A 24,990-nucleotide genomic window follows, 5' to 3' on the forward strand; every position below is an offset into this window, starting at 1 on the left:
AAATGGACCCGTAAGGGTCCATTTGGTTCTATTTGTACACTCTCAGAGTTACACACCCGTAAAGGGCCATTTGGGAGTGTTTCCAGTGAGCCAACATGCACAATATCAGCACCCTGACTCCGTCTGAACAGAATGGAACAGAGCCTTCATTAGTATCATTGGTAACACCTGTGAATGTCTTACAATATGGCTGCTGTGCATAGAGCCTATTATTTCTGTTCATTAAACTGGATGATGCTGCAGGACTCCTTTTTCCTGTTCCAGACTTTCTTGTGTGTATCTGACCTGGCCCAAGAACATAAGAAGACTGCCAGCGAGAAATACTGTGTATACATTTGGTGAGCCAATTTGAAAGTGAGGGTAACATTTTACCATGCTAACAAGACACACTAGAGGTGTGCATAGTTGAGCTGCATTTTCAGCAACCGCTGGTGGTTGACATCTCCTACATACACACAAACATGCAACATAACTAGCAGTTTCTGAGTTCAGGTGAAGAGGATGTACAAACATTATTACATGAAGGCCCCCCAAATAGAGCAAAATCATGCACATCTCAGCAGACTTGAGGTAGAACATAGGCCTGTGTGTAACATTATCACTTATATGAGAGTGAGTACCAGATAGATAGTAATACTGTTGTTCTTGTTATTCTGTGTTCAGGAACATTATCACCATCGCTGTGTTCTACGGCCTGCCTGTCGTCCAGCTGTTCATGGGCTATCAGCAGGTATCAACTACAACTACTACTATGATGGAATAGATGCAGTTCAGCCCACCTGCAGACAGCAGCACACACATAATATGCATGTGTGCGTGCATGTCGGTGTGCATATCTGTCCTTCGCTTATCTCGAGAACGGTTCGGCCAATTGACTTCAACCTCGGCATGAATGTCACAGAGGACCAGAGGGAGTACAGTGCCCCGGTGTGAAGTCGGTCGGATCAGTGGTTGTCCAGAACCGCCGACCCGACGGATATAAAAGGGACAAGGACAGACAGATGCAAATATCTCTATATAGGCATAAAAGGGACACAAACAGACAGACGGGTGGGTATGCTGACAAATGGGTATTGCATTCCCAACATGCATTCCCAACTTGCATCGTTCCCGACTTGCATCGTTCCTGCAGCCTGTAGGCAGGGTCGGGAGGCATGCGTTAATCCGACAGACCTTTTCCCCGACTATGTGGCATCCGCGTGCGGTTAGGGTTAGGGTGCGGGTTTGGTTCGGGTTTACTGTTTAATGTCGGAGCACTGCGCTGTCGGACTAACGTATTGCACCCGGCAGGGTCTACTCCTTCAATACATTCAAGAAATCTCTTAGTGTGTGTTTGTGTGTGTGTCGCCAGCGTATCTCGAGAACCATCTCTGCTTGTGTGCGTGTGAGTGAATCTGTCCTTTGCATATCTTGAGAACCGACAAACTGATCAACTTTAAAGTCTGCTCGCATATCGCCAAGGATGCAACTCCTGCCTTCAACATGGTTGGATCGGCGGTTGTCCAGAACCGCCGATCCAACCGATATGCCCATATATACAGAATCTAGTCTGTCCAGCACAGCCATAAATGGGCATATACCAGATGGGCCAACATGTACGCATTTTGCGTAGTAGGCCCACATTTTCACATCAAAGTACACGGGTATGATGCAGAAGGAGTGAGTGCATTTTCCGGCAGCGGAAGCTGCCGCGGAACTGCCCGGTGGAGGAGCGGCAGGTGCCAGTCAGTACCGGCAGTCAGCTTCCGCTGCAGGAAAATGGACTCGCTGTCCCTCGTACGATGTGTCCCTGTGAAGTACACAAAACGACAAGCTGACGACGTGACGTTCACGGCGTTTATGTCGAACGGTCATCTGAGGCACCGCCACCCAAAAAGAAAAGGCATGTGCACAGCCCGCACACGCCTCTGAACTTTTCTTGGAAAATTTAGACAGATGGCCATGCGTTTTGTATGGTCTGCAATGATAATAATGTTGGTCATCGAGGAGCAGGTAATAATTGAACATAATGATATGCATTTCCAGAGCTATGTATGGGTTGGCAAGTGTTGTAAATGTACGGGGATAACATTAAAACAAATACTAGCTGCACTATTTATTTATTCAGGTATATCTCTATAATAATATTAATTCATAACAAAACGAAAACAAAATAACAGTGCTCTGCTTACCGTGTTGCAATACTGTATGTGTTGTGGCTTATTGTTATGGTGCTGTTAACATCAGACCCTAAACAGTTATAACACTGATAACAGTTCCACCCAAGCCTTTGGGTTGAATGAGAAAATGAAGCCACATCAGCACAGAAGAATTATCAACATGGTATTCCTTAAATTATACTATTATAGCAAGTCACAATAACAATTGAAAACCGTGTGTGTGTGTGTGTGTGTGTGTGTGTGTGTGTGTGTGTGTGTGTGTGTGTGTGTGTGTGTGTGTGTGTGTGTGTGTGTGTGTGTGTGTGTGTGTGTGTGTGTGTGTGTGTGTGTGTGGGCAGTCTGACTGTACTTCACTCTCTTATCTTGTACATACATGTACTAGGCACACGGCCTACATGTGCATTAGGGCTGCATCATACTAATCAAATCCGTTTTATATTTGATTAAGTCATTTAACTTATTGACAATGTTATTAATGATGGTATCACAATATTTAAATTACTCGTAGCGAGCAGATTTATTTGATATGGAGGCTAGTGGGAAACAACTGTGTTTATGCGCGAGTGTAATGCTCAAAACATTTTCTCAATGTTGGCACGCCTGATATACTGATAAATGGTAAATGGTGCATTTATATAGCGCTTTTATCCAAAGCGTTTTACATTGATTGTGCCATTAACCCATTCACACTCATTCACACACCGATGGCGGAGGAAACCATGCAAGGCACCAACCTGCTCATCGGGAGCAATTAGGGGTTCAGCGTCTTGCTCAAGGACACTTCGACACTAACTGTAGGGGAGCGCCCCAGCCCGGGATCGAACTGGGAACCTTGCGGTCTTCCAGTTCACTCTACCCCTGAGCCACTGCCGCCCCTGATGACATTGGGTGCTTAAAAGGGACACGGACAAATGGATACGAGTCCATATTTATGGGCCAAACAGGAGCACATAGGCAGACAGACAGATACAGAGATCTCCATATATGGGCATAAAAGGTACACAGACAGACAGACACAACCAGTTCTCTGACAACGGGTAATGCATCTCTCTCTCTCTCTCTCTCTCTCTCTCTCTCTCTCTCTCTCTCTCTCTCTCCTCTCTCTCTCTCTCTCTCTGATTATTATTATTTTTTGAAAAACATGTTGTTCAGAACCCAATATATGATGATTTGAAGATTTGCTGCTCCATTCACTCTTTGTTTAACTTCTAACTTAAAAAGGCTGTATCTCGGCTCCTAAGCACTTTTTGAGTGGTGCCAACCACTCCTATATCTGACTTTGTCTGTGTGTCCGGGTGTATGTATGTCCAATAAACAAACATTGATGACAACATCAATACGGGGCTCATCAAAGGCACCACTCTCTTCACACAGGGTGTGATTTTGTTTTTTACAATGAATTTTAGCTGTGGCACTCAGAGCCAAAATTCCATAAATAAGCTGGGCACTGAATGAGTTAAAGGAATTATCCTTATCCTTTACACTGTAGTAGAGGGTAGCATGGGTCCGGGTATACCCGAAAACCCGAGACCCGAACCGAGAACCGAACATTTTCGGGTCCAAAAATATTGACTTGTCCGTCGGGCAGGTTGGGATCGGTTCCAATTCCCTATGGGCTTGGTCGGATCCATTTGAAATGGATAGACCCGTATGGACCCGGGAGGACCCGAGTAAAAAAAAAACAACTATAAATATATATATATATATACATCTCAGGGATTCCGTTAACCAGTATTTACCGGCCATTGACCGGTAAAATGTTTAATTGGCCGGTAATTATTATTATTATTATAAACACCACCGTGGCCGGTTGGGAAAATGCTGTTAGGCTAGGCTATTTTATCATTTAAGCTTATTATTAATACTAGACCATACCCGGTCGACGCATCCGTGGGGGGATATACGCACATGATCTGGCAACCCGGGAGGCAGTTCGTCCCATAGCTCGCGGGGCCATCCCACAGCTGGGCAGCCCCGTAACCATGGCGACATTCTTTTACACATAAACGCTAATAAGAAGCTGAGATTTGATGAAATCGAAAAACGGGCTTCACAGTTAAGTTCAGATGGTAATGGTCAATGGCTGTGTGCAAAATCAGAGCAATTGCTCCAGCCAGTGAGGAGAACCGGATTGTGACACCACTACAGACAAACATACAGACAAACAAACAGAGGTTACTAGAATTATAGTAGGATTATTATTTGGATAAAGTAGTTGGCTACAACCATTAAAATCATAATCATTTAAAGTTTTTATCATGATCTGACTGTGTGGTTTAATTCTGACAGCCTGCTCTGCTGCGCGCTGCAGTTATAGAATAGCCTATTCGTTGTACGATGGTGTCGCGCGTTGAAAATATCAGAGCTACAAGCTCACAGCACGTCGCAACGCGCCGCTTTGTGAGCTTGTATGTCCGCTATTTTTGATACGCCACAACACAGGCTCTCCTTCTAATCAGCGCTGAGTAGGGTGTTCGCTCGGTGTTGATAAACAGAACCGAGGTTCCGAGGTGACACTGATAGAATCTGAACCAAGCCGGACCCTATTGTCGATAAAGGGACCCGAACACGTGTGGGTCGTGGATATTATGCAAGTGACTGTCTGTCTGCAATGGATAAAGTGGTGAAAGTTGGACGACGGTGTCGTGCAGGGAAAGGCTCTGGCACAGCTCGCCCCAAAACACCCTCGCCCCCATGTTCAGGTGAACCAGCGGTTCTTGTATTCTTGTATTTGTTTTACTGAGGATAAGGGTAGAAATAGGTTTAGGATTAGGGCGAATACCGACGGATTTTCCCCGGGGGCGGGGCAACTGTGTTTTGGGGCGAGCGCCGAGCGGGTGTTTTCATAGTTTTGGTATTCGTTGCGCAGCAGTTCACTCATGCCCAATTTATTCATTTCATTTTAACACCTACAACAGGACAGGTCACACAATGAACAATTGATATGTATCTAGGCTCATTCCTATGTTAATTTATAGGTTGAGCTGGGGGAATATGAAAGTCTGTGAAAACGTAGCTGTTCAACTTCTGCATGACGCAACCCTCCGCTGTAGCTCGCCTCGGAGAGGCGCTGACTCGCTGAGACGACCAGTCTCGGTGTTATGGAGAAAATAAGCATAATATAGCATCGGACACGGTTCGGGTCTAATTTAGGGGTCCATTTAGGATCGGGTCCAATTTTAATCGGCTCCGTTTCGGACCGGGTCTAATTTTGATCGCTCTGTTTCGGACCGGGTCTAATTTTAATCGGCTCCGTTTCGGGTAGGGTCCAGTAAATTTGTTTTCTTTCTAGGGTCCGTTCGGTTCGGTTCAAATATCCTCGGATCCGTTTCGGTTCGGGTTGAATTTTTTGGACCCATGCTACCCTCTACACTGTAGGTCCCTGGTTCAAAGCCCAATTTAACCAGTCCAAATATAATTTACTGAACCAAAATCATGTTAATTAATGCATGTTAACTTCTTCTATCTCTCTCTCTCTCTCTCTCTCTCTCTCTCTCTCTCTCTCTCTCTCTCTCTCTCTCGCTGCCTCTCTCTCTCTCTCTCTCTCTCTCGCAGGTTGTTGAAATCACAGGAAGGCAGGACCTATGTTATTACAACTTCCTTTGTGCTCACCCACTGGGACATCTGAGGTGCGTGTGTCTGTCTGTCTGTGCCTGTTGGACAACTTTCTGCATGGCTGTGTGAAAAAGCATTACAGACTCATCTCTCCTGTTCCTTCCAGAGCATTCAACAACGTCCTCAGTAACCTAGGTTATGTCTTGTTGGGAATCCTCTTCATCCTCATCGTCCTCAAAAGACACCGCCGCCATCAAGCCCTGGTCCAAAACGACCAGGAAGTACTGGTGAAACACGCACACACACACACTCACCTGTCTTCTTCTTCCCTTTCTGTTATGGAAATAACAAAAATAATGTAGAGCTTGCACAAAAACTAATTTCACCTACAGTATACGGTCTTACACCTGTAAACCTGTGATGTGACAATAAATTGATTCACACACACACACACACACACACACACACACACACACACACACACACACACACACACACACACACAGGTTTGTATTAGGCTACTATACTTGTGAGGGCATCAACGCTTTAAAAAATATATATTTTTTTTTAACCGTAAGCCTTAAGCCGAAAAACAGCAGATCTACAAGCTCACAACGCGTCGCACTGCGACGTGTTGTGGGCTTATAGATCGGCTGTTTTTTGGTGCATGACACTGGCGTACAACTATAGTATAAATCATGTTTAACTCTAATTCCAATCCCTAAACCTAACCTATAAATGTCTAATCCTAACCTGAATGTTTTTCTAATTGAAAAGGTATCTCTAAAAATGTTTTTTTTTAAACTATAAAACAACCTATTGCATTGTGAGGACCAGGAAAACGGTCCTCACAATGTGTATTTCTTCAAATTCTACTATACTTGGTCCTCGCAAGTACTGTATAGTAATACAAACACACACACACAGACACACACAGACACACACACACACACACACACACACACACACACACACACACACACACACACACACACACACACACAGAGAGAGAGGTCTCGACAGACTTGCAGGATAAGAGAAGATAACCTTGGTCATCATCACTGTGTCGCTGCCTCATGTCTATGTTTTCCTGTCTCCAGAAGTGTGGCATCCCGAAGCACTTTGGTTTGTACTACACCATGGGAACAGCTCTCATGATGGAAGGCGTGCTCAGTGGTTGCTACCACGTCTGTCCCAAAGACACCAACTTCCAGTTCGGTAAACACCACTGTTTTACTGGCTTGGGCTTTACTATGTAGCCTGGTAAACCCTCCCTCCGGAAATCTCATTTACCATTTGATTTCAGGAGTGAGTCTGGCCTGATCGCCCATTCTGCAATATTGGCTGTGGGCTGGAGTTGGGCGGGAGTAATACCGTTGACTGACAACCCCTTCAGCCAATTTTTCCCCTTCAGCCAATCAGCAGTTCACCAGACTAATGTGACGCAACGGGACTTTTGAGACGGCCATGCCCAAAATAGGTTGCCTTATTCGGATACATGTGTGTCACTGCCCGCACCGGCCGGTTCTCAGAATTTTTATTTTTCTTAAATAGGCTCTGTCATGATTAATTGACCACATATATGAAGTTAAACAACTAAATTCTATCCAAACGATATCTTATAAGTAAATTCCGTGCCTCAAAATAGAAGTTTGAGAGCTTTTTGAAGTAAAAAAACAGCGGAGAAAATAGCGGACAGAAAAGATGGCTGCAGTTCGTGTTTTGTCGGCTGCATTCAGTCTGCACTCGGTGCCATTCGGGCTCACTGGAACTCGCCACCTGATTGGCCAACTGTCGCTGTCAATCACAGAACGATGTGCGACGACGCTGATAGGCTCGTCCGTTTGGTGTACACAGCCAATATTGCAGAATGGGCGATCAGGCCAGACTCACTCCTGAAATCAAATGGAAATGAGATTTCCGGAGGGAGGGTTTACCAGGCTATTTACTATGAGGGTTCTTTCCAAACTAAAATATCTACCATTATCTAAAAACAAGTATATTTTAACAGCCTTTAAGGTTACACTTGGATAGCTGAATATGATTAGGCTTGTCCACACGTACACAAGTATTTAAAAAAAAAACATAGCTTTTTCGTTTTAGAAACTTTCCACGTCTACACGACCCCGCTTACAAAAATATCTCTGTCCACACGAAAACATATTAAGACGGTAAAAACGTCATCGCGAGGCTGTCTATTTACAGCGGTCAACAACTGCAGTCTCACGATGACAGACAAATATAACTTGTTAAATATTTATCTTTGTAATTTTGAAAAGAATATGAGATTACTTCGTAAAATATGCAGTAGCGCCCGGTCTGTGCTCTTCTTCGGATTTCTCAATAAAATTATACATTGAGCAGTGAGCATATAAAAAGAACAGGGCATCAGAAAACAATGCGTATTATGTCTTCTTATATTTCCCTGAGCCGATTATTTGACAAAGTTTGCAATAATTCAAGTAAAATGTTTACTCAAACGCTTTTCCAGCTGGCTCTCATTGAATTAATTGCCCTTTGCCTCCCAATGCGTAACATAACATTAGCTCTCTTCTTAAAATAAGTAATTTATAGTCATAACCTACTGTAGCCTACTGCCAAAATGTCCTGAAACTAGCTGTTGCCAATATGCTGTTTTGCAAATTAAAGCAGTGCTGCTCGGGCCGTGACACTGTGCACATTCATGAGAGATAGCCTGGCAAGGCTGTCATAATCTGAACGTTTATGGAGTGATTGATGAATGCTTAAACATTAATGGATAATGGCTGGTGTGTGGTGGGAGTTACCCATCTCCAATCTCATGCTGAAGTCCTGTGGCCAAAACCTGCAATGTGAAGAAGAGCTGCTGCGCTTATATTGGTTATGTCCTTAACTAATGTTGCATAGTCTATATCCTCAGAAGGACGTAGTTGCCTACTGTAGGCTACCCAAGTTGAGAGACCTCGCTCTCTCTCCATGAAGATATTCCAGCTAAATCCTTTCCTTATGTATGCGCTAGTATGTCTGAGCCAGATCTGTAAATGTATAGATTTGCATGACTGTTATAATAACAATAATGATATTAATAATAATAATCTCTTTTTGTATAGCACCTTTCATGACATGAAATGCAGCTCAAAGTGCTTTACAGCGCAAGAATACAATTACAGAAAAAGTACAACTAATTTAACAATAAAGCAAAAAAGCAAAAGCATAAAACAACATTAAAATAATAGCAAAAGGCAGTGAATCAGGCAAAACAGTGAGGACATGAATAACGACAGATTTAAAAATCAACCAAAAGCAAGAGTGAAGAAATGGGCCTTGAGCTGTGCTTTAAAGCTATCCACAGAGGCTGCCTGTCAAAACGACATTAAAATAGCAAAAGCATACTTCATAAATGTATCTTTTTCTTTCAAGGGCGCAAGTCCAGTTTTTACCGTTCCACGCTCAAACGTAAGGGCACTAAGGCTTCACACTGTCTTTTCATATGAACCCGAAGTGCACAGGGCCGTTACTGGTGTAACGTAATCTCGGACTTCACCAGCCAATCTAACAGGACATCACGAGGTACAAGGAATTCAAATGCCTTAGTTTTGCACAAAACAACATTAACCCATTGAGACCTGAAGCCGATTCTCCTAAATCTCAACAGTATTCTGAAAAACTTATGTTTCTATATCAGTGGTGCTCAATCTTTTTCATGTCAAGGACCCCCAAAATGATATGTATTTGGCCGCTGACCCCCATCAAAATATTTTGTTCCAGGGACCCCCCAGAAGCAAAGATTTGAGTAAAAAATGTTCGCTTTAAAAAAATATATTTTCAAAGATTTGCACACATTTTCACGTTTTTTCAAAAATAGCAGATTTACAAGCTTGTAGCGCGGCACTCGGTGCCGCGCTATGAGCTTGTATATCTGCTATTTTTGAATAGCCCAAAGTGTAAAATAAGGCTTTTTAGCTCAAATCTAAAAATGACACAGTTCCAGGTCTTAATGGGTTAAAATAGCATTTTTCTTTCAAGACCGTAAGACCGTAACGTAAGAGCACTAAGGCTTCACTCTATCTTTTCATATGAACGCGGAGTGGACGGGGCCGTTACTGGTGAACGTAATCTCGGACTTCACCAGCCAATTATAGCACTTGTTTAAATGGGTGAATGATTAAGCATCTAACTTATAAACATTGTAAATATGTTAGATTGTTTTTAAATCGCTTGATTTTAATTGCTTGTAATTATGTCACTTGGAAATATTTTATAAATGAGGGCCCCGGAGCGCAGACATGTCCCACAGCCCAGTAGCCTATTAATGGGATTTTTGAATGATAAAATACAGATTTGAACGCACATCAACTGTTGGGGGGGCTGGGTAAAAAAAGCAGATCATGAAAAGGTCCTTAATATGAAATTTACTGGAGAGATGAGTCTACATGTTTGATTTGATTATCCTACTATAATTCTAGTAACCTCTGTCTGTTAGTGGTGAGTGAGTGAGTAGGTGAAGCTACCCGGTTCTCCTCAGTGGCTGGACCAATTGCTCTGATTTTGCACACAGCCATTGACCATTACCATCTGAACTTAACTGTGAAGCCCGTTTTTCGATATCACCAAATCTCAGCTGTTTATTAGCGTTTTTGTGTAAAACACTGTCGCCATGGTTACGGGGCTGCCCAGCTATGGGACGAACTGCCTCCCGGGTTGCCAGATCATGTGCGCATATCCCCCCACGGATGCGTCGACCGGGTATGGTCTAGTAGTTGATTATGATTCACAGAGTCACATATCATCGGTGTCCAGGACGAACCAGCTAACTCCACTTTCATCTTTTTTTTTTTTCATAAATCAACGCTATTGAACACCCTTTACGTCTGTGTAAAAAATCAAAACATTTGAACCAATGAAAAGTATTAAAAAGCGCCTCTGACAAACTCCCAACTCCATTGGATCCTCAAACTGTCCGTCAAAAACAATGCAGTGCTGCTTTTTAACAGCATGAGCAGAGCACGCTGTGCAGTGAGCGAGGAGGAACACAAGAAAGACGTTCATAGCATTTCTGTCGCGCTACTTCTACCTCTTTGCAGAAGTTATTGTAATATTTAAAGTCCTGTTTATTATTGTAGGCCTATATAATAAGTGTCATGAAGCATCAGGGCATTAATTCACACGCTGTTGTGATGCATTGTGAGCTTGGAGATCCATTGTTAGATTTTGGGAATTTCTACCCTTTTGAAACCTCTCCCTCAGCAGTGAGTGGAGCTATTGTTGTTTGGACACCTAACTCCACTTCAGCTTGATTTCTGCTCGTCTGAAACTACTAACTCCACTTGCGCTGGGTAAAGTGTTGATTTACCCGCGATTTGGTTAAAGTGTTGATAATATAATGACATATATATAATAAAGAAATACATCACATGGATGCAACTGGGACGCATCATCAGTGTTGTAGCCTGGGGTCATAGGGTGTTTCGGGTCTCGCAACATACAACATACACCCTCGCCCAGGTGACCCAGCCAGGGTTGATCAAGCCCCGACTTACGTCCCAGTAGCACCCACGGTCAGTCCTATAGGGAAAGACAGGGCCACTCAGTCCGCTTCTCCGGAAGTACTCTGCTGGGACTCGGGGAGGCTCTGGCACGTGGAGGGACTAGGCACTGTGGGTTGTCTCCTGGCCGGGCTCCTCCTTTCGTCTCACCAGGTCCAGGACCTGAGCGCTGCGCCAGGTCAGATGCACCGCCCCGATCCAAACATTTCCTTCTGGCGTGATGGTTCCTTGGGCCGATACCACTAGATTGGGCCGTCTAATGGTATTAGCTCCGCTTGCGGTACGCTGGAATGGAATGGCCCTCCTGAAGGCCTCACCGCGGGTTTGTTGGGCTTCTTCCTCACGGAAGACACAGCATGGGGCGCTAACCCATACTGCTCCCGGGATGCCGTCTACATTCCGGCTGTCAACACATGCAAGTATCTGACAAAAGTCACTATACCAACTTTGATGAGGCAGTATTGCTTTGTTTTAAAAAATATAAGGTTTTCTTCATTTCCTGAAAAACCTATATTTTGTTTTTTCGTTTCCTGAACAATGAGCGTTTTGGAGTTAGCAGTTTCGCGCTGGACAGCAGAGATATTTTAAATAGCGCAAAATCAACTAAAGTCATTGTTAGTGCAAGTTCAATCACATCTCATTTGAATGAAAATAATTTGTGGGGAAAATACATAAAATCTGTGAATCTAATGTGATCCATATGACCCCTACTTCAGTCAGTGAAGTCCAGGGCTGAATGTGACAAATACTGAGACCAATCTAACTTAGTACAAATATTGGTAATTTGCCAATACATTATTTTGTGAAATAAATGGGTTATATTACACAGATAGTTATACTATTCTTGTACTATATTAAAATAAAATCATCCTTAGCCTTCAAATTAAATTCATTATGTCCGTGGACTTTAATAAAAATGCCCTGGCATTTGGCCTTTGTGCCCTAAAAAATGACAAAAGGCCAAGTGGCCTTGCCCCTGGCCTAAAATGATGAAATTCCACGCCTGGACACAATGCGGATGGGACGCATTGTGAGCTTGTAGATCTGCTTTTTTAAAAATATATATATAACTACTGTAGCCTGTTATTATGACGTTTACATATTTTAAAACTGAAGATGCAAACACATATTGAATGACAGTGCGTTTAAATCGAATGTCTCACCAGTGTTTGAAACACTGATTCATTGTTGGGGTGTGAGACTTAGTCATTGGTCAATAACTTTACCATTCACATGTAATTCAGTCATTAAAGTAGCACATATCGATAACTAAATAGCTAATTGCTCTGCCATTCATTAAAAGATGCAAATAATTTTTTAAAATGTCAAAATAAAAACAAAACAAAACTAGTGCTCATCGGAGCACAGGTCTCCTCCAGGTCAGGTAGGTTATTGTGGCTTCCTGGTGGCACGATAACAGGCCAATGTGAAAAGGGCGGCATTTCTTCCTCTCTAGTGGGAATGTGTGTGGAAAATTTCACGAAAATCGCACGCTGCGTTCATGATTTGAGGCATTTTATTCCAAACTGACCTATCCTGCAAACTTTGGAAGCTAATGTTAGCAAATTAGGATGCAATATGAAATATCGGACACATTCGTCTTGATCACATGACTATAGAGATACTGTGTACTGATTTGCGTGATTTTTGGACAGAATCTGAAGGAGTAATAGCAACAAATTTGTTTTACAAAAGTCAGCCTCCTGGTGGCGCTCTAACAGGCAGATGTGAAAAATGCAGGGCAAGGGTTTTTCCTTGGCCTCTAGGGAGTGTGCAAAGTTTCCTGTGGCCTGTCATAGCGCCACCATGAGGCTGATTTGAACATTTTCTATCAAATAAGATTTTTTTTTAAATAATTCTGGTCTCGGTCTTGACTCGGTCTCGCCTCCGGTCGGTCTCGGCCTCGACTCGGTCTCGCCATCCTGTCGGTCTTGACTCGGACTCGACCCCCTCCCTGGCCTCTCGGTCTTGACTCGGACTCGCCCCCCCTCGGACTTGGTCTTGACTTGGACTCGCTTTAGGTGGTCTCGACTACAACCCTAACAATGAGCGTTTTGGAGTTAGCAGGTTCGCGCTGGACAGCAGAGATATATTAATTCCGCAAAATGTTTCCTCAGACGCAAACGCAATTGTGTTTATTCATAGGCCTATAGAATGCAATTCGTTCCTATAGAGCGTGCCAAAAATCCTGAAGGGGGCGTCAACAAGTGTCTTTTGGTAGCGGCGGACATATTTGAGGGGTAAAAACCGGTTGACTTAACATTGCCCAATGCCACGCCCCCTGTGGTGACGACACGTTGGCACACTCTTTAGAACATAGCCTACTATGCAAGTGTATGCTATGGAGTCATACAATGACAGTGACGAATATTAAATAAATGATGTAGGCTATTAGGCTAATTATTATATTATATTACTGTACTCCCACTGCGCATGCTTCTAATGTGGAAACCTCCGTTTATGCCATCCACACGAGGATGCAAAAACAGTTCTAAAAAAGATGTGTTTTCATGGGCCAAACACACATTTATGTGTGGACAAACCCCGCCAAACACATATAAAAAGCTATGTTTAAAAAAATACCCGTGTACGTGTGGAGGGGCCTAGCTGATGTCCAGTGTCTGGCAATGTTACAGGCCAGTTAAAAACAAGCAACGTGGCAGCCATGGGGCATGAAACCATGGTCCAATGTTATAGTTGTTTTCCTGTGTAGGCCTACAAATTAAAAACTACAGAATGTTACAAACATGGCGTAAGGAATGCAGCTGCAGCTAATACAATAAAAAAAATGGCTTTGTTAGATGTGAAAGATGCTGCACTCCAAACAAAAATCATGTTTTTTGAGTTTATCCATGAAAAATCCTGGTGGTGGTTGGCACTCTGCTTTTCACTAAAAGCATTATATGGATTTTTACCTCCAAAACTGTCCTTAAGACCCGCCCTCTTTGTGAAAGCAGGTGTGGCCTGTGACATGAGATTCAGGTAGGCCTACTGTGTTAATGTCACCTGTGACACGCCGATCACATCCTCTGCAAAGGCATGCATAAACATCTGGGGGAATTTCTGCATGTTGATTCCTGGTGCGTGGCATATTAAGCATATTAATGAGGGGTTGTTTCTACAGTTGCATATTGGTATAATTATTAATAGATCTTGTAATTCTAAATGAGGGCAAAGACAGAGCCAAGTTTGAGGTGCTATTAAACTCCTTTATAGATTTTTTTTGGGGTGAGAAAAATACTTTACGTGGACCATTTTGATCAAATGATGTGCAATCATTGACAAATTACAGTACCGTTGACTAAATAACTATTTCATTTCAATTACTTGCACAATAATGCCCATGTCTTATTCTATGAATATTTTCAAAACGCAAAACAGCTATCCAAATACAGTACTGTACATTTTCTTAGCCATGGGGCATTGTGTTTATTAAGTGCAATGTTATGTGAATGTTGACACTATAGACACTGATACAGTAGGGTAGGCATTTAGCAGCTATCTATCCAGTGTCATCTTCCTCAGTAAAACCTTACTTCAGTTGAATAGAATATTTCCACAGTGGCGCTTGTTGTGTTTTGTACTCCTTAAAGAGGTCGTGGTGCCTGTCACTGGGGTGCTTGGCGAGTTTTGACATGTTCCTCCCTTGTGTATTGTAGACAGACTTTGTGACTTTGTCATTGTCAGGGGTTCACCATCAGTGTCAGCTCTATAAGCAAAGTAGTCCCACGGTAGACTCCTTAGGCAGCCTGTTTTGTTAACGCTACGGGGCATGGGAAGTATTATTTCTGAAGATGACATTGTTGGCTCTTGCTGTATCAATGGGGATGAATGCACAGGCCTGACTTTGCTACCTTGCTATTGCTGCCACCTAGTGGAGATTCAGACACATTTAACATTTCATTCTCTTGGCCACCTTCAGTGGAGACACCTTTGTCCTGCAACAAGCACAGAGCATTGAGAAATTGTAATACTGAAACATTTTTAGTAAATCATCAGTAAAGAAAAGGTAGGCTGCCTACTATGCAACACTAACATGTAGACACTATACATGCCACTGGCATGTCATGTTCTGTCATTACCACATTGATGATGCAAAATCATTGCAATATTCAAACCTAATAATTTTGACATGCAATATCACAAAAGGATCCCTGCAAAATTCTGGTGGGCCTGTGTAAGTGAATTTTACCCACTGTGTAGATCCTTGTTTATGCACAAATTTCTGTACTCCCTTCCTAAACTGTTTTATAACTTGAGAGCAGAACTGCAGAATATGCACTTTGTCTGATTGCGCCGAAATCTGTCTTGTAGTGCCACCGCTCCACATGGTCACGACAACACAATATTTAAAAAATACATCTATAATGAATTGATCGTGAAACATACGTGTGTGTGTGTGTGTGTGTGTGTGTGTGTGTGTGTGTGTGTGTGTGTGTGTGTGTGTGTGTGTGTGTGTGTGTGTGTGTGTGTGTGTGTGTGTGTGTGTGTGTGTGTGTGTGTGTGTGTGTGTGTGTGCGTGCGTGCGTGCGTGCAGACACCTCCTTCATGTACATGATAGCAGTGCTGAGTATGCTGCAACTCTATCAGAAGAGACACCCAGACATCACCGCCAGAGCCCACTTTGCCTTCGCCGTCCTGGCTGGTGTTGTCCTCATCTCTTTGCTGGGAGAGGTGAGCATGATCCTGTCTCTACAGAGTTGTAGAGTTTCAGGTGGACGTGGTTAACAATTGTTAATAATACAAAATTAAGAAAAAGGAAAAGAGAAACACCTGTTGTCAACCTATTTCGGCTTTAAGGGAACAATTGGGATCACTACACTGCTGAAGTCAGGCGGCTGGGTCCAGTCCAGCTGCATATACCTCATATATAGGCTTTAATGCAGTGTGTCGCAGGTTAAAATCCTGTTCCCGACAACCTTTGCTGCGTGTCACTCCCCTCCTCCCCTCCTGGTTCCTCTCATTCTCTAGCCTCGGTCCCAGCCTCACTTATCTGCGAAAAGTAGAGCCTGGTCACGACCTAAAGCAGCGAGTGTCTAGGAAGTGCTGAGTGGGTAGGATTTCCGTCGTACGCGTTTCCCCCGGAAACAATATTTTTTTGACCAATCACAACACTCGTTTCATTCACGGAGAATGTTAACAGATTTGTAAAGCATCAACGTCATTTCCTTGGGCGGTACTTCCGTCAAATTCAACCGTTTCCGGTTATTCACTTCCTAGACAACCAACATCCCAGGTCTTGCTCAGCGTGGTCATTCTCTACTAATACTATTTTTTTTAAAAAGATTTTTAAAGAAGACCGGGCAGCTGAGCATGTGTTGTGGCTGTAAAATGATGATGATTAAAAATTGCTGTGTGATGTCATTTTATCATTTTGGAAATCTATTGTGGTATGCTTTTTTATATTGGAAATCTATTGTAGTATGAATTTTTTATATTGTATTATAGCCTATGTATGTGCTGTATACTGCATTGAACTGTATGTGTGAGCGGCACCGTGGAAGAACAGTATTGTGTAATACTGTAACATAAAGATTCTTGTGCAGTATGCTGACAGAGTCGGTCCAGTTGGACAGTGGGTGTTCTGGAGTCTTTTCGCATTGATCCATATCCTGGCCATTCTCTACCTCACCATACAGCTGTACTACACAAGCCACTGGACGCAAGGTAAAGACCACAGCCACACATGCTTCTGTTTTTTTTTCTCTGCAGCAGTTTGTACATGCAGAGCCAGACCGATAGCCGATTTTTGTGTCCGATGCTGATCCCGAGAGTCCTAGACCACCAATTACCCATGTTCTGACGCACATTGTGTAAAAGAACAAATAATCACTCAAAACATTTTACTTTAAATGTTTTTGTTTTGGGTTTTTTAAAGGTTAAAGCGTTATATTCGTATAATCATTGGTATAGAGTGTTTGTTCAGAGAGGAGTCTCCCTGTCTCTCTACTGTAGCTCTTTAATAAACAGTAAATTGTGAAATGTCAGCCAATCAGGAAAGAGTACCCATTTACTGTATCAACTCCAATTGTATAGTGTTCCAGTTCCAATTGTGTCTGCTCATTTCTGCCATCACTTTCAATTTCACTGGTTTATCACTTAATTTAACAAAAAATATCACTTTTACCCTACCTTTTAAGTTTGTATTAGTATTTGATATAAAAAATAACCACAAATAACAACGCCGTATTCAAATAGCCGATCTACAAGCTCACAATGCGTTGCAATGCGGCGATCTACAAGCTGAAATGTTTCCACCAGAATATGCATGCATGGGGTTTAAGTGGTCAATGTTTAATTTAGAAGATAAATAAACCAAGCAACCAATCAATCACAACACAACAGTCATAAGAAGGACTGGAAGACACAAAGAGGGCAGAGTGGCTATTAATGCTTATTAAATAGCCGATCTACACGCTTGAACTTAGATCGGCTTTTTCCGGCGTGCGACCCTGGTGCGCAAACCACGTATGAATCAGACTAACACACACACACACACACACACACACACACACACACACACACACACACACACACACACACACACACACACACACACACACACACACACACACACACGTTAAGTACAATTTTGAGGTATTTTTACTTTACTGGAGTATGTCCAGTTTTCAGTACTTTTACTTCTATTCCACTACATCTCAGAGGCAAATATTGTACTTTTTACTCCACTACAATTATTTGAAAATTTTAGTTACTAGTTACTTTGCAGATATCAATGATTACATTATAAAACATACATTAACCACTTTAGCCATATTTTATGCCTAGGCTATCTTCCAACATTTTAGTACTTTTACTTTTGGTACTTTAAGTACATATTGATACCAATACTTTTGCACTTTTACTCAAGTAAATGTTGAATTCCGGACACTTTATTAATACAGTTAATTAATATACATTAATATACATTTTGTAGTTCTTAATTACCAATTTCGGTCTATTCTGAACTACTTTTCCCCCAGCATATAATTAGCAGCTCTGCAGCGGTCATCTGTTGAAAAGCTAAGCTCTGCTGTGGGATACCAGCGTCTGAAAGGTGGAGAAAGTGGTCCCCAGCTAATTTTGTTATAAAGCATCAAAATCTATGGAACCACTTTAACCCTATATACATCGGCCATTTAAAAAAATGTCGATCTACAAGCTCACAATACATTGCAACACTTCGTGAGCTTGTAGATCGGGGGAAAAAAATCTTGAAAGGCACAGAGGGGGGGGGGGGGCGGAGACGCTGTTACTTATACCCATAGGTTACTGAGTGACATGCTTATTGTATCATAAGACATATGCCATGATTTTGTGATGTAATCTTACTGCACCTTTACTATTTGTGTCCTTGTATACTCTCCTTTGTGTGGACATAAATAAATGGTGTGTGTGTGTGTGTGTGTGCGTGTGCGTGTGCGTGCACGCGCCAGATTCTGGAGTCCTGTGCAGGGTTAAACGTTGCTTAAGAGAAGGCTGTGAACCGCTGTTCATTGTGAGTACTGACACACACACATATATATTACAGTTCATGTGGGTTAAGTGGAACAAGGGGTGCTCGTTTAGGCCAGATTTACTGTAGGCACATGAAGGCCCGGCCTTAACGATGCAGTTCACACGTCCAAACTCGGTCAGAAATATAAATGTTTGATCAATTTTCTCACCCAAAAAAACATCTATATGGAGTTTTATAGCAGTTTTATAACACCTTGAACTTGGCTCTGTCTGTGCAATTACCAATAGGCTCTATGCACAGCACCCATATTATCACTTCCTTCACAGGTGTTAACAATGATACTAATGAAGGCTCTGTTCCATTTAGTGTAGCACAGTGGTTTCCACAACCCCCATAACTCTGAGAGTGTACAAATGGAACCAAATGAACCCTTACGGGTCCATTTGGTTCCATTTGTACACTCTCAGAGTTACAGAGAGAGAGAGTTTTGGAAGCCCATGAGGGTCCCTGGAGTTACAGAGAGAGAGAGTTTTGGAAGCCCATGAGGGTCCCTGGACCCCAACTGTAGACCCACTGGTGTTAACGGAGTGTTTCCAGTGGGCCAACATGCACAATATCAGCACCCTGACTCTGTTTGACCACAATGGAACAGAGCCTTCATTAGTATCATAAAAAATGTTTTAAAGAAAGAAAGAAATATAAACACATGTAGGCTAGCTATGGCAACATTAGACCAAATATTCCACATCAGGGCTCAACATTTTGAATATAGTTTTTAATGTATGTTTCTTAATTAGAATGTCTAAATTATAAATAAATTGCAATGTAGCAACCTAGTTTTGCCACAATGTTACAATGTAGGCAGTGGTAAAGGTTGTGTTCCTTCTGTAAAAACATTTAGAAAAATAACAGCATGTGTAGAATACTGTCATATATGTTGTTACATTTGCCACTGTGCTTAGAAAGAAAACTCTGCGTGGTACATTGAGCCGATCTACAAGCGCACAAAGCAGGGCGGATGCGACCTGGTGGGAGCTTATCGATCGGCGGTATTTGCTCGGGACACCATTCAGGAATCATAAATAAAGCTATAAATCTGTCGTTTCCAGAGGGAAGCGAGTGATTCGTGCTCGACCGCAAGCACGCACGCACGTGAGCGAGCGAACTGCTGTTACTTCCTAGTACCATAGAGTACTTTTATGATATACCGCCTAGCACCAACTCTGCTTCCTAGTTCCTACTGTTGCAATCACAGTTGCGTAGCCGAAAATCCCGGGGCCCCAATGCAAGGAGGGGGGTGGGGGCCCTTTTGCAAATGGCAAATGGATGTGGTGCTGGGTGCGGTAAATGTATTTTGTCTGCATACAGCCCAATGAGCCCATATGGTATAGTCGATTGCTACAACATGCAACTACATGTTTGTTCCAAACTGAGATACATAGGAAACTTTCCTCCACTCCTCCTAAGGAAAGTGTGTCTGTGACTGTGCGTGCGTGTCTCAAACACCAGCAGACGGCATGCGCAATGTGCGTAATGCGCGCAACCGAGCATGCATCGATGGACAACATTGTTTATTAGACACTATCAAAATTATTATAATTATTGCTTTGCATTTAGCCTATATTTATTAGAGCCGGTCATCGCGGGGAAAGTGCTAATCATCATTGCAAGCCCTCTGCACCACACACCATCAGCTGTTAGATTGTCTCAGAAAGCACTGCAGTCGGCGCTGCCCAATGTCCAACCATACAGTACATAACATGAAGGCCAAACACTAAATGCAGGGTTTATATAAATGAACGCTAAGCGCTGCACGTTGTACATTTGACTTACCAATATGAATACTGCTTTCTTTTAAGGCGAAGTCTTTTATAAGGTCGGAAAAATCCAATTGATGCAACAGGTGATTCAATGGACAAGTTAGATGGTTCAGTCTGTTGTAATGAATCGATGCACTCTTTTGATAATTTCCAGTTTGCAAATTGATCTTTCCCCGCTACTGAGACAGAGGAGAGATACATCCTAAGAACAATGTCAACATTGGAAAACGCATGAGCTGTCGCTCTTTCAGTGGTAGGATGTGTCGGGGGGTGCTCCTTCCATTCCGACATCTCGCCACTCCGACTAGTGGCTTCCGCGTGCGGTTAGGGTTAGGGTTAGGTATAGGGTTTGTTAATGTCGGAAAGGCGACATGTCGGAAAGGCGAAATGCACCCTGTGAGCAGCTCTCGTATTTACAGTACATTTGATGAGGAAAATTAAGTGACATCTTTGCTCTGTCTAGACAAGAGTATGTAAAGAAAATCTTGGTACAGTAGCCTACTTGCTTATTCATTTCGCTCTCTATTCAGGGCCCCCCCTGCGGTGCATGGCTTGCTACCCCTCCCTTATGCCACTGTGCAGTCACATGGGTCTCTGTTGTCCAATCAGAGGCCTGCAGAGGCCGAGTCCAGACATGAATTAAGCAGGACATTGCAGGCACACTTTATTCAAGCCTTTGAAGAGGACGTGATTGGCGTGTCCGATGTCCCTGATGATGCGAATTATGTACCTGTACCCAAGTCATGTGTCACAAGGTAAAAATCAGTGGTGGAAAGTAACTAAATAGATTTACTTAAGTACTGTACTTAAGTACAATTTTGAGGTATTTGTACTTTACTTGAGTATTTCCAGTTTCCAATACTTTTACTTCTACTCTACTACATCTCAGGCAAATATTGTACTTTTACTCCACTACATTTAACTTGAAAACTTTAGTTACTAGTTCAGTCAGATAACTCACAAATAAAAAAATAAATGTATCAGATTTAGAGTGTTTCAGAAATAGAGTAAACAAAGTATCTTCAAAAGTTAAATCAGATATTGTGAGATCATGCTGAGGATCAAAAGAGAGAGACCGAGTAGTGAATTCCCCACACCTTAAGAAACCATAAAAAGCGGTGAGAATGATAGCTTCCAACATTTTATCCTCATAATATGAAAAGCACCCTTGCCTAAGTCTTCCCACCAACTGGTGCACCAAATTAATCGTAAGAGGCAATCTTTTATCTTTCCCTTGAGGTTGATCTTTTTTGAGCCCGTTGAGCAGCAGGCGAACGGAAGGATGACTTAGAAGACTGCATGATGAAGGATCCAGGCATCGCAAATGAAATTGAACGCCAGCTAACATAGCTTTAATGGAAGATGGCTGAAGCTTGCGGGATTCCGAGGAATGCACTATGAAAGCGCACACTATGGGAATATTTACTGGGATAGGGTTAATAGAAAAACTTAAACAAAAGGAGGAAAAGAAAAACCAAGCTGAATCATAAGCTTTTAATGTATTTTTTGACAGACCTTTCCTCATAATCTTAGCAGCTGAGCTCAAAAGACCTTTTAAATAATCATTTGATTCTAATTGAGAATTGCTTGGCAAAACGGAGGGCATGGCAGGCTGGTTGGCTCGGCGTTGGGGCATATCGCTCTGAAATCCTAAAATTTAAATCGGGACAGAGCATCAGCTATTGAATTTTTATAGCCCGGAATAAAAGATGCACGTAGAATGAAGTTATCATTAATGCACGTCCATGATACCCTTCTGATTAAACTGTTAATGATAGGAATGGACGAACGACCTTTATTAATTATAGTGACTGTTGCCTCATTGTCGCAAAACACTCATTTGTTTTCTTTTCCATTCCTTCCCCCAAATTAAGCATGCCATGACGATTGGGTAAAGTTCAAACAGCGCGATAGATTTAAGATTGTCTGCCATTGAGGTTAACTCAATGGGCCAAGGCTTTGCAAACCACTGGTTATCGTAAAAGGGAGGCATGCGTTAATCCGACAGACCTTTTCTCCGACTATGTGGCATCCGCGTGCGGTTAGGGTTAGGGTGCGGGTTTGGTTCGGGTTTACTGTTTAATGTCGGAGCACTGCGCTGTCGGAGGAATGCGCTGTCGGACTAACGTATTGCACCCAACAAAAACACTGACATTAGCAGAATTTATTTCAGCTTTTGGGGTCTACAGAGACTGCATCTGTGAGGTGTACCCTCAACGTAGAGAGGAACTGGACACGTACATGGCCATTATAGCTGATTTGGCTGTATCTTATGGCGGGTCTTTATTTTATGAATACCACAAATCCTTCTCTTCTAAAGCTGCCATGCACATCATCAAATTTAATCAGCGCTTGGATTGGTCAGTGGTCGATCTGTCTATCATAAGTAGACATTTCTCTGGGCATAAATTTCTATGCTGCGCTGTCTGTGGTTCTTTTAACCATACTTACAACTTATGCCCCAAAACCGTGGCTAAGCACGGGTTGCCTCAGCTGCCTCAGGCAAATATAAACCCCCCGTCACAGTCCGACTCATGGCAACCAAAGAGACAGATGCGGTATACTCCAGGAAATCAAATTCCCACATGTATTAATTTCAATGACGGTGTTTGTTCATTCAAAAATTGTAAATTTATGCACATCTGCAGTTGGTGCGGGGACAGCCACCCGAGATCAGTCTGCCTGCGGAGAGTCCGCCCCACAAAATCAGCGAAATAATAAAGGAGCATCCATCTACGCCTGTGAACGTTCCTGCTTTGTCCAAGGCCCTCAAGAACCATCCGAATCGTTCTTTTGTGAACTATTTAATAACTGGTTTAGTTCAAGGGTTCATGGCTGGGTTGTGTTGGCTCCCTAAAATAACTCATGTCTGCAAAAATCTTCAGTCTGCACTTCTAGAGCCCAAGGTAGTAGATGAGCTTCTTGTAAAAGAAACAACCAAAGGTCATATGATTGGGCCTTTCACTAAATCACCTTTTTCTCTTTTTAGAGTAAGCCCTATAGGGGTAGCAACACGAAAATACTCTGGGAAAAAGCGTATGATTGTTGACCTCTCCGCTCCACATAATGGCCCAGTTTCTAGCATTAATGATTTAATTCCTCTATATCCATTTTCCCAATTTTATGCCTCTGTCGATAATGCTATTCAAATGATTAAAACTGCAGGCGCAGGAGCTTGGTTGGGCAAAGCAGACATAACGGATGCTTTTAAAGTGATGCCACTTCATCCTTCGCAGTGGCACCTTTTCGGGGTAAAATGGCGTGGAAATCTTTATCTCGCAGTAAAATTAACTTTCGGGTGTCGCAGTAGTCCTCGTATATTCGATTCTCTGTCAGAAGCATTGTGTTGGATTCTATCTAACACATTCCTAGATGATTTTCTGGTTGTGGATTTTTCCTATTCACCTCCAGCGCGGTGTATTTCAATTCTAAGGGATCTATTCTCTTCTGTGGGAGTTCCTTTGTCAGAGGAGAAAACAGTAGGCCCCTTTACTAGATTAGAATTTCTCGGGATCATGTTAGAGACAGTGTCTTAATGCAAGCTTCTCTGCCAGAAGAGAAACTAATGCGCATCAGAGGATTTCTTAAACAGTGTTTAGAATTAAATACGCTGCCTAAACGTCAACTTCTCTCGCTGTTAGGCCATCTTAATTTCGCAATGCGAGTTATTCCTCAGGGCCGCTCATTTGTTTCGCATCTTTTAGATATGGCGAAATCTGTGCCTAATTTACAGGATTTAATCTCATTAGATGAAGGGTGCAAATCTGACATTCGATTCTGGTCTTTTTCTATAATGATTTGGTTGAGACGTCTAATTCTCTAAAATTCTTTACAGATGCCGCCCCGTCTGTCGGGTTCGGAGGTTAGCCTCGGATCCGAATCCTTTAACACAAAAGTAACCTCGCCACAGTCCACTAGTCTCCTATCAGTAGCATCTGTGTTTATCAGAATCTTGACCAGATTAACGTCATGCCCTGTCGAAAAAGCGAGCAATTAGAAAAAAGCGCTTTTAATAAATATAGCTAAAACATCTCAGAGATTTGTTACCTGCGATAATATGCTTCCTGAGACTCTCAGAGATGGCCGCAGCAGGAGAGAGGAAAGACGCGCCTGTGGCGGGGCCTGGAACTGCTGTACCCCAGGTTTTCTGAGGCGACACGGTGACCACAGGGGATGACGTGATACCAGCGGCTGCTGAGGGATCTGCAGATGCTGCTGGGGAAAACACTTTGGTTGTCCCTGGAGAAAACCCCTGGACTGTTGTTGCTACTCTCTAGCGCGTTGATCCTGATGTTTACCTGGTCAAGTGCAGCTTTCATACTTAGCAATGTAGACACGATGATGTCATCGTTAGTTTTACCAGCCGGTTGCTCAGACAGAGTGCTTTTACTCTTTTTGGTAGAAGCAGCGGAACCAGCGGGGTGACCTGCCGAGCGTTTTTTAGCTGGGCCTTTTCCATTACCGGCATACTC

The 24,990-nt window shown here is 42.7% G+C and overlaps 1 protein-coding gene across 1 annotated transcript; it reads left to right on the plus strand.

The window, feature by feature from the left end:
* Nucleotides 1–231: 231 nt before the first annotated feature.
* On the plus strand, nt 232–24,669 carry LOC311050657 (SID1 transmembrane family member 2-like; the record flags this gene model as incomplete). Its single annotated transcript, XM_084064743.1, has 8 exons — nt 232–338; nt 664–730; nt 5,715–5,788; nt 5,881–6,001; nt 6,815–6,932; nt 15,777–15,913; nt 16,786–16,906; nt 24,596–24,669. 8 exons carry the CDS (start codon nt 232–234, stop codon nt 24,667–24,669), a joined length of 819 nt encoding a protein of 272 aa, XP_083920869.1.
* Nucleotides 24,670–24,990: the final 321 nt, after the last annotated feature.

The sequence above is a fragment of the Gymnoscopelus microlampas genome, assembly GCF_963454915.1.
Source record: "Gymnoscopelus microlampas genome assembly, chromosome: 8".
In the NCBI taxonomy this organism is placed as follows: Eukaryota; Metazoa; Chordata; class Actinopteri; order Myctophiformes; family Myctophidae; genus Gymnoscopelus; species Gymnoscopelus microlampas.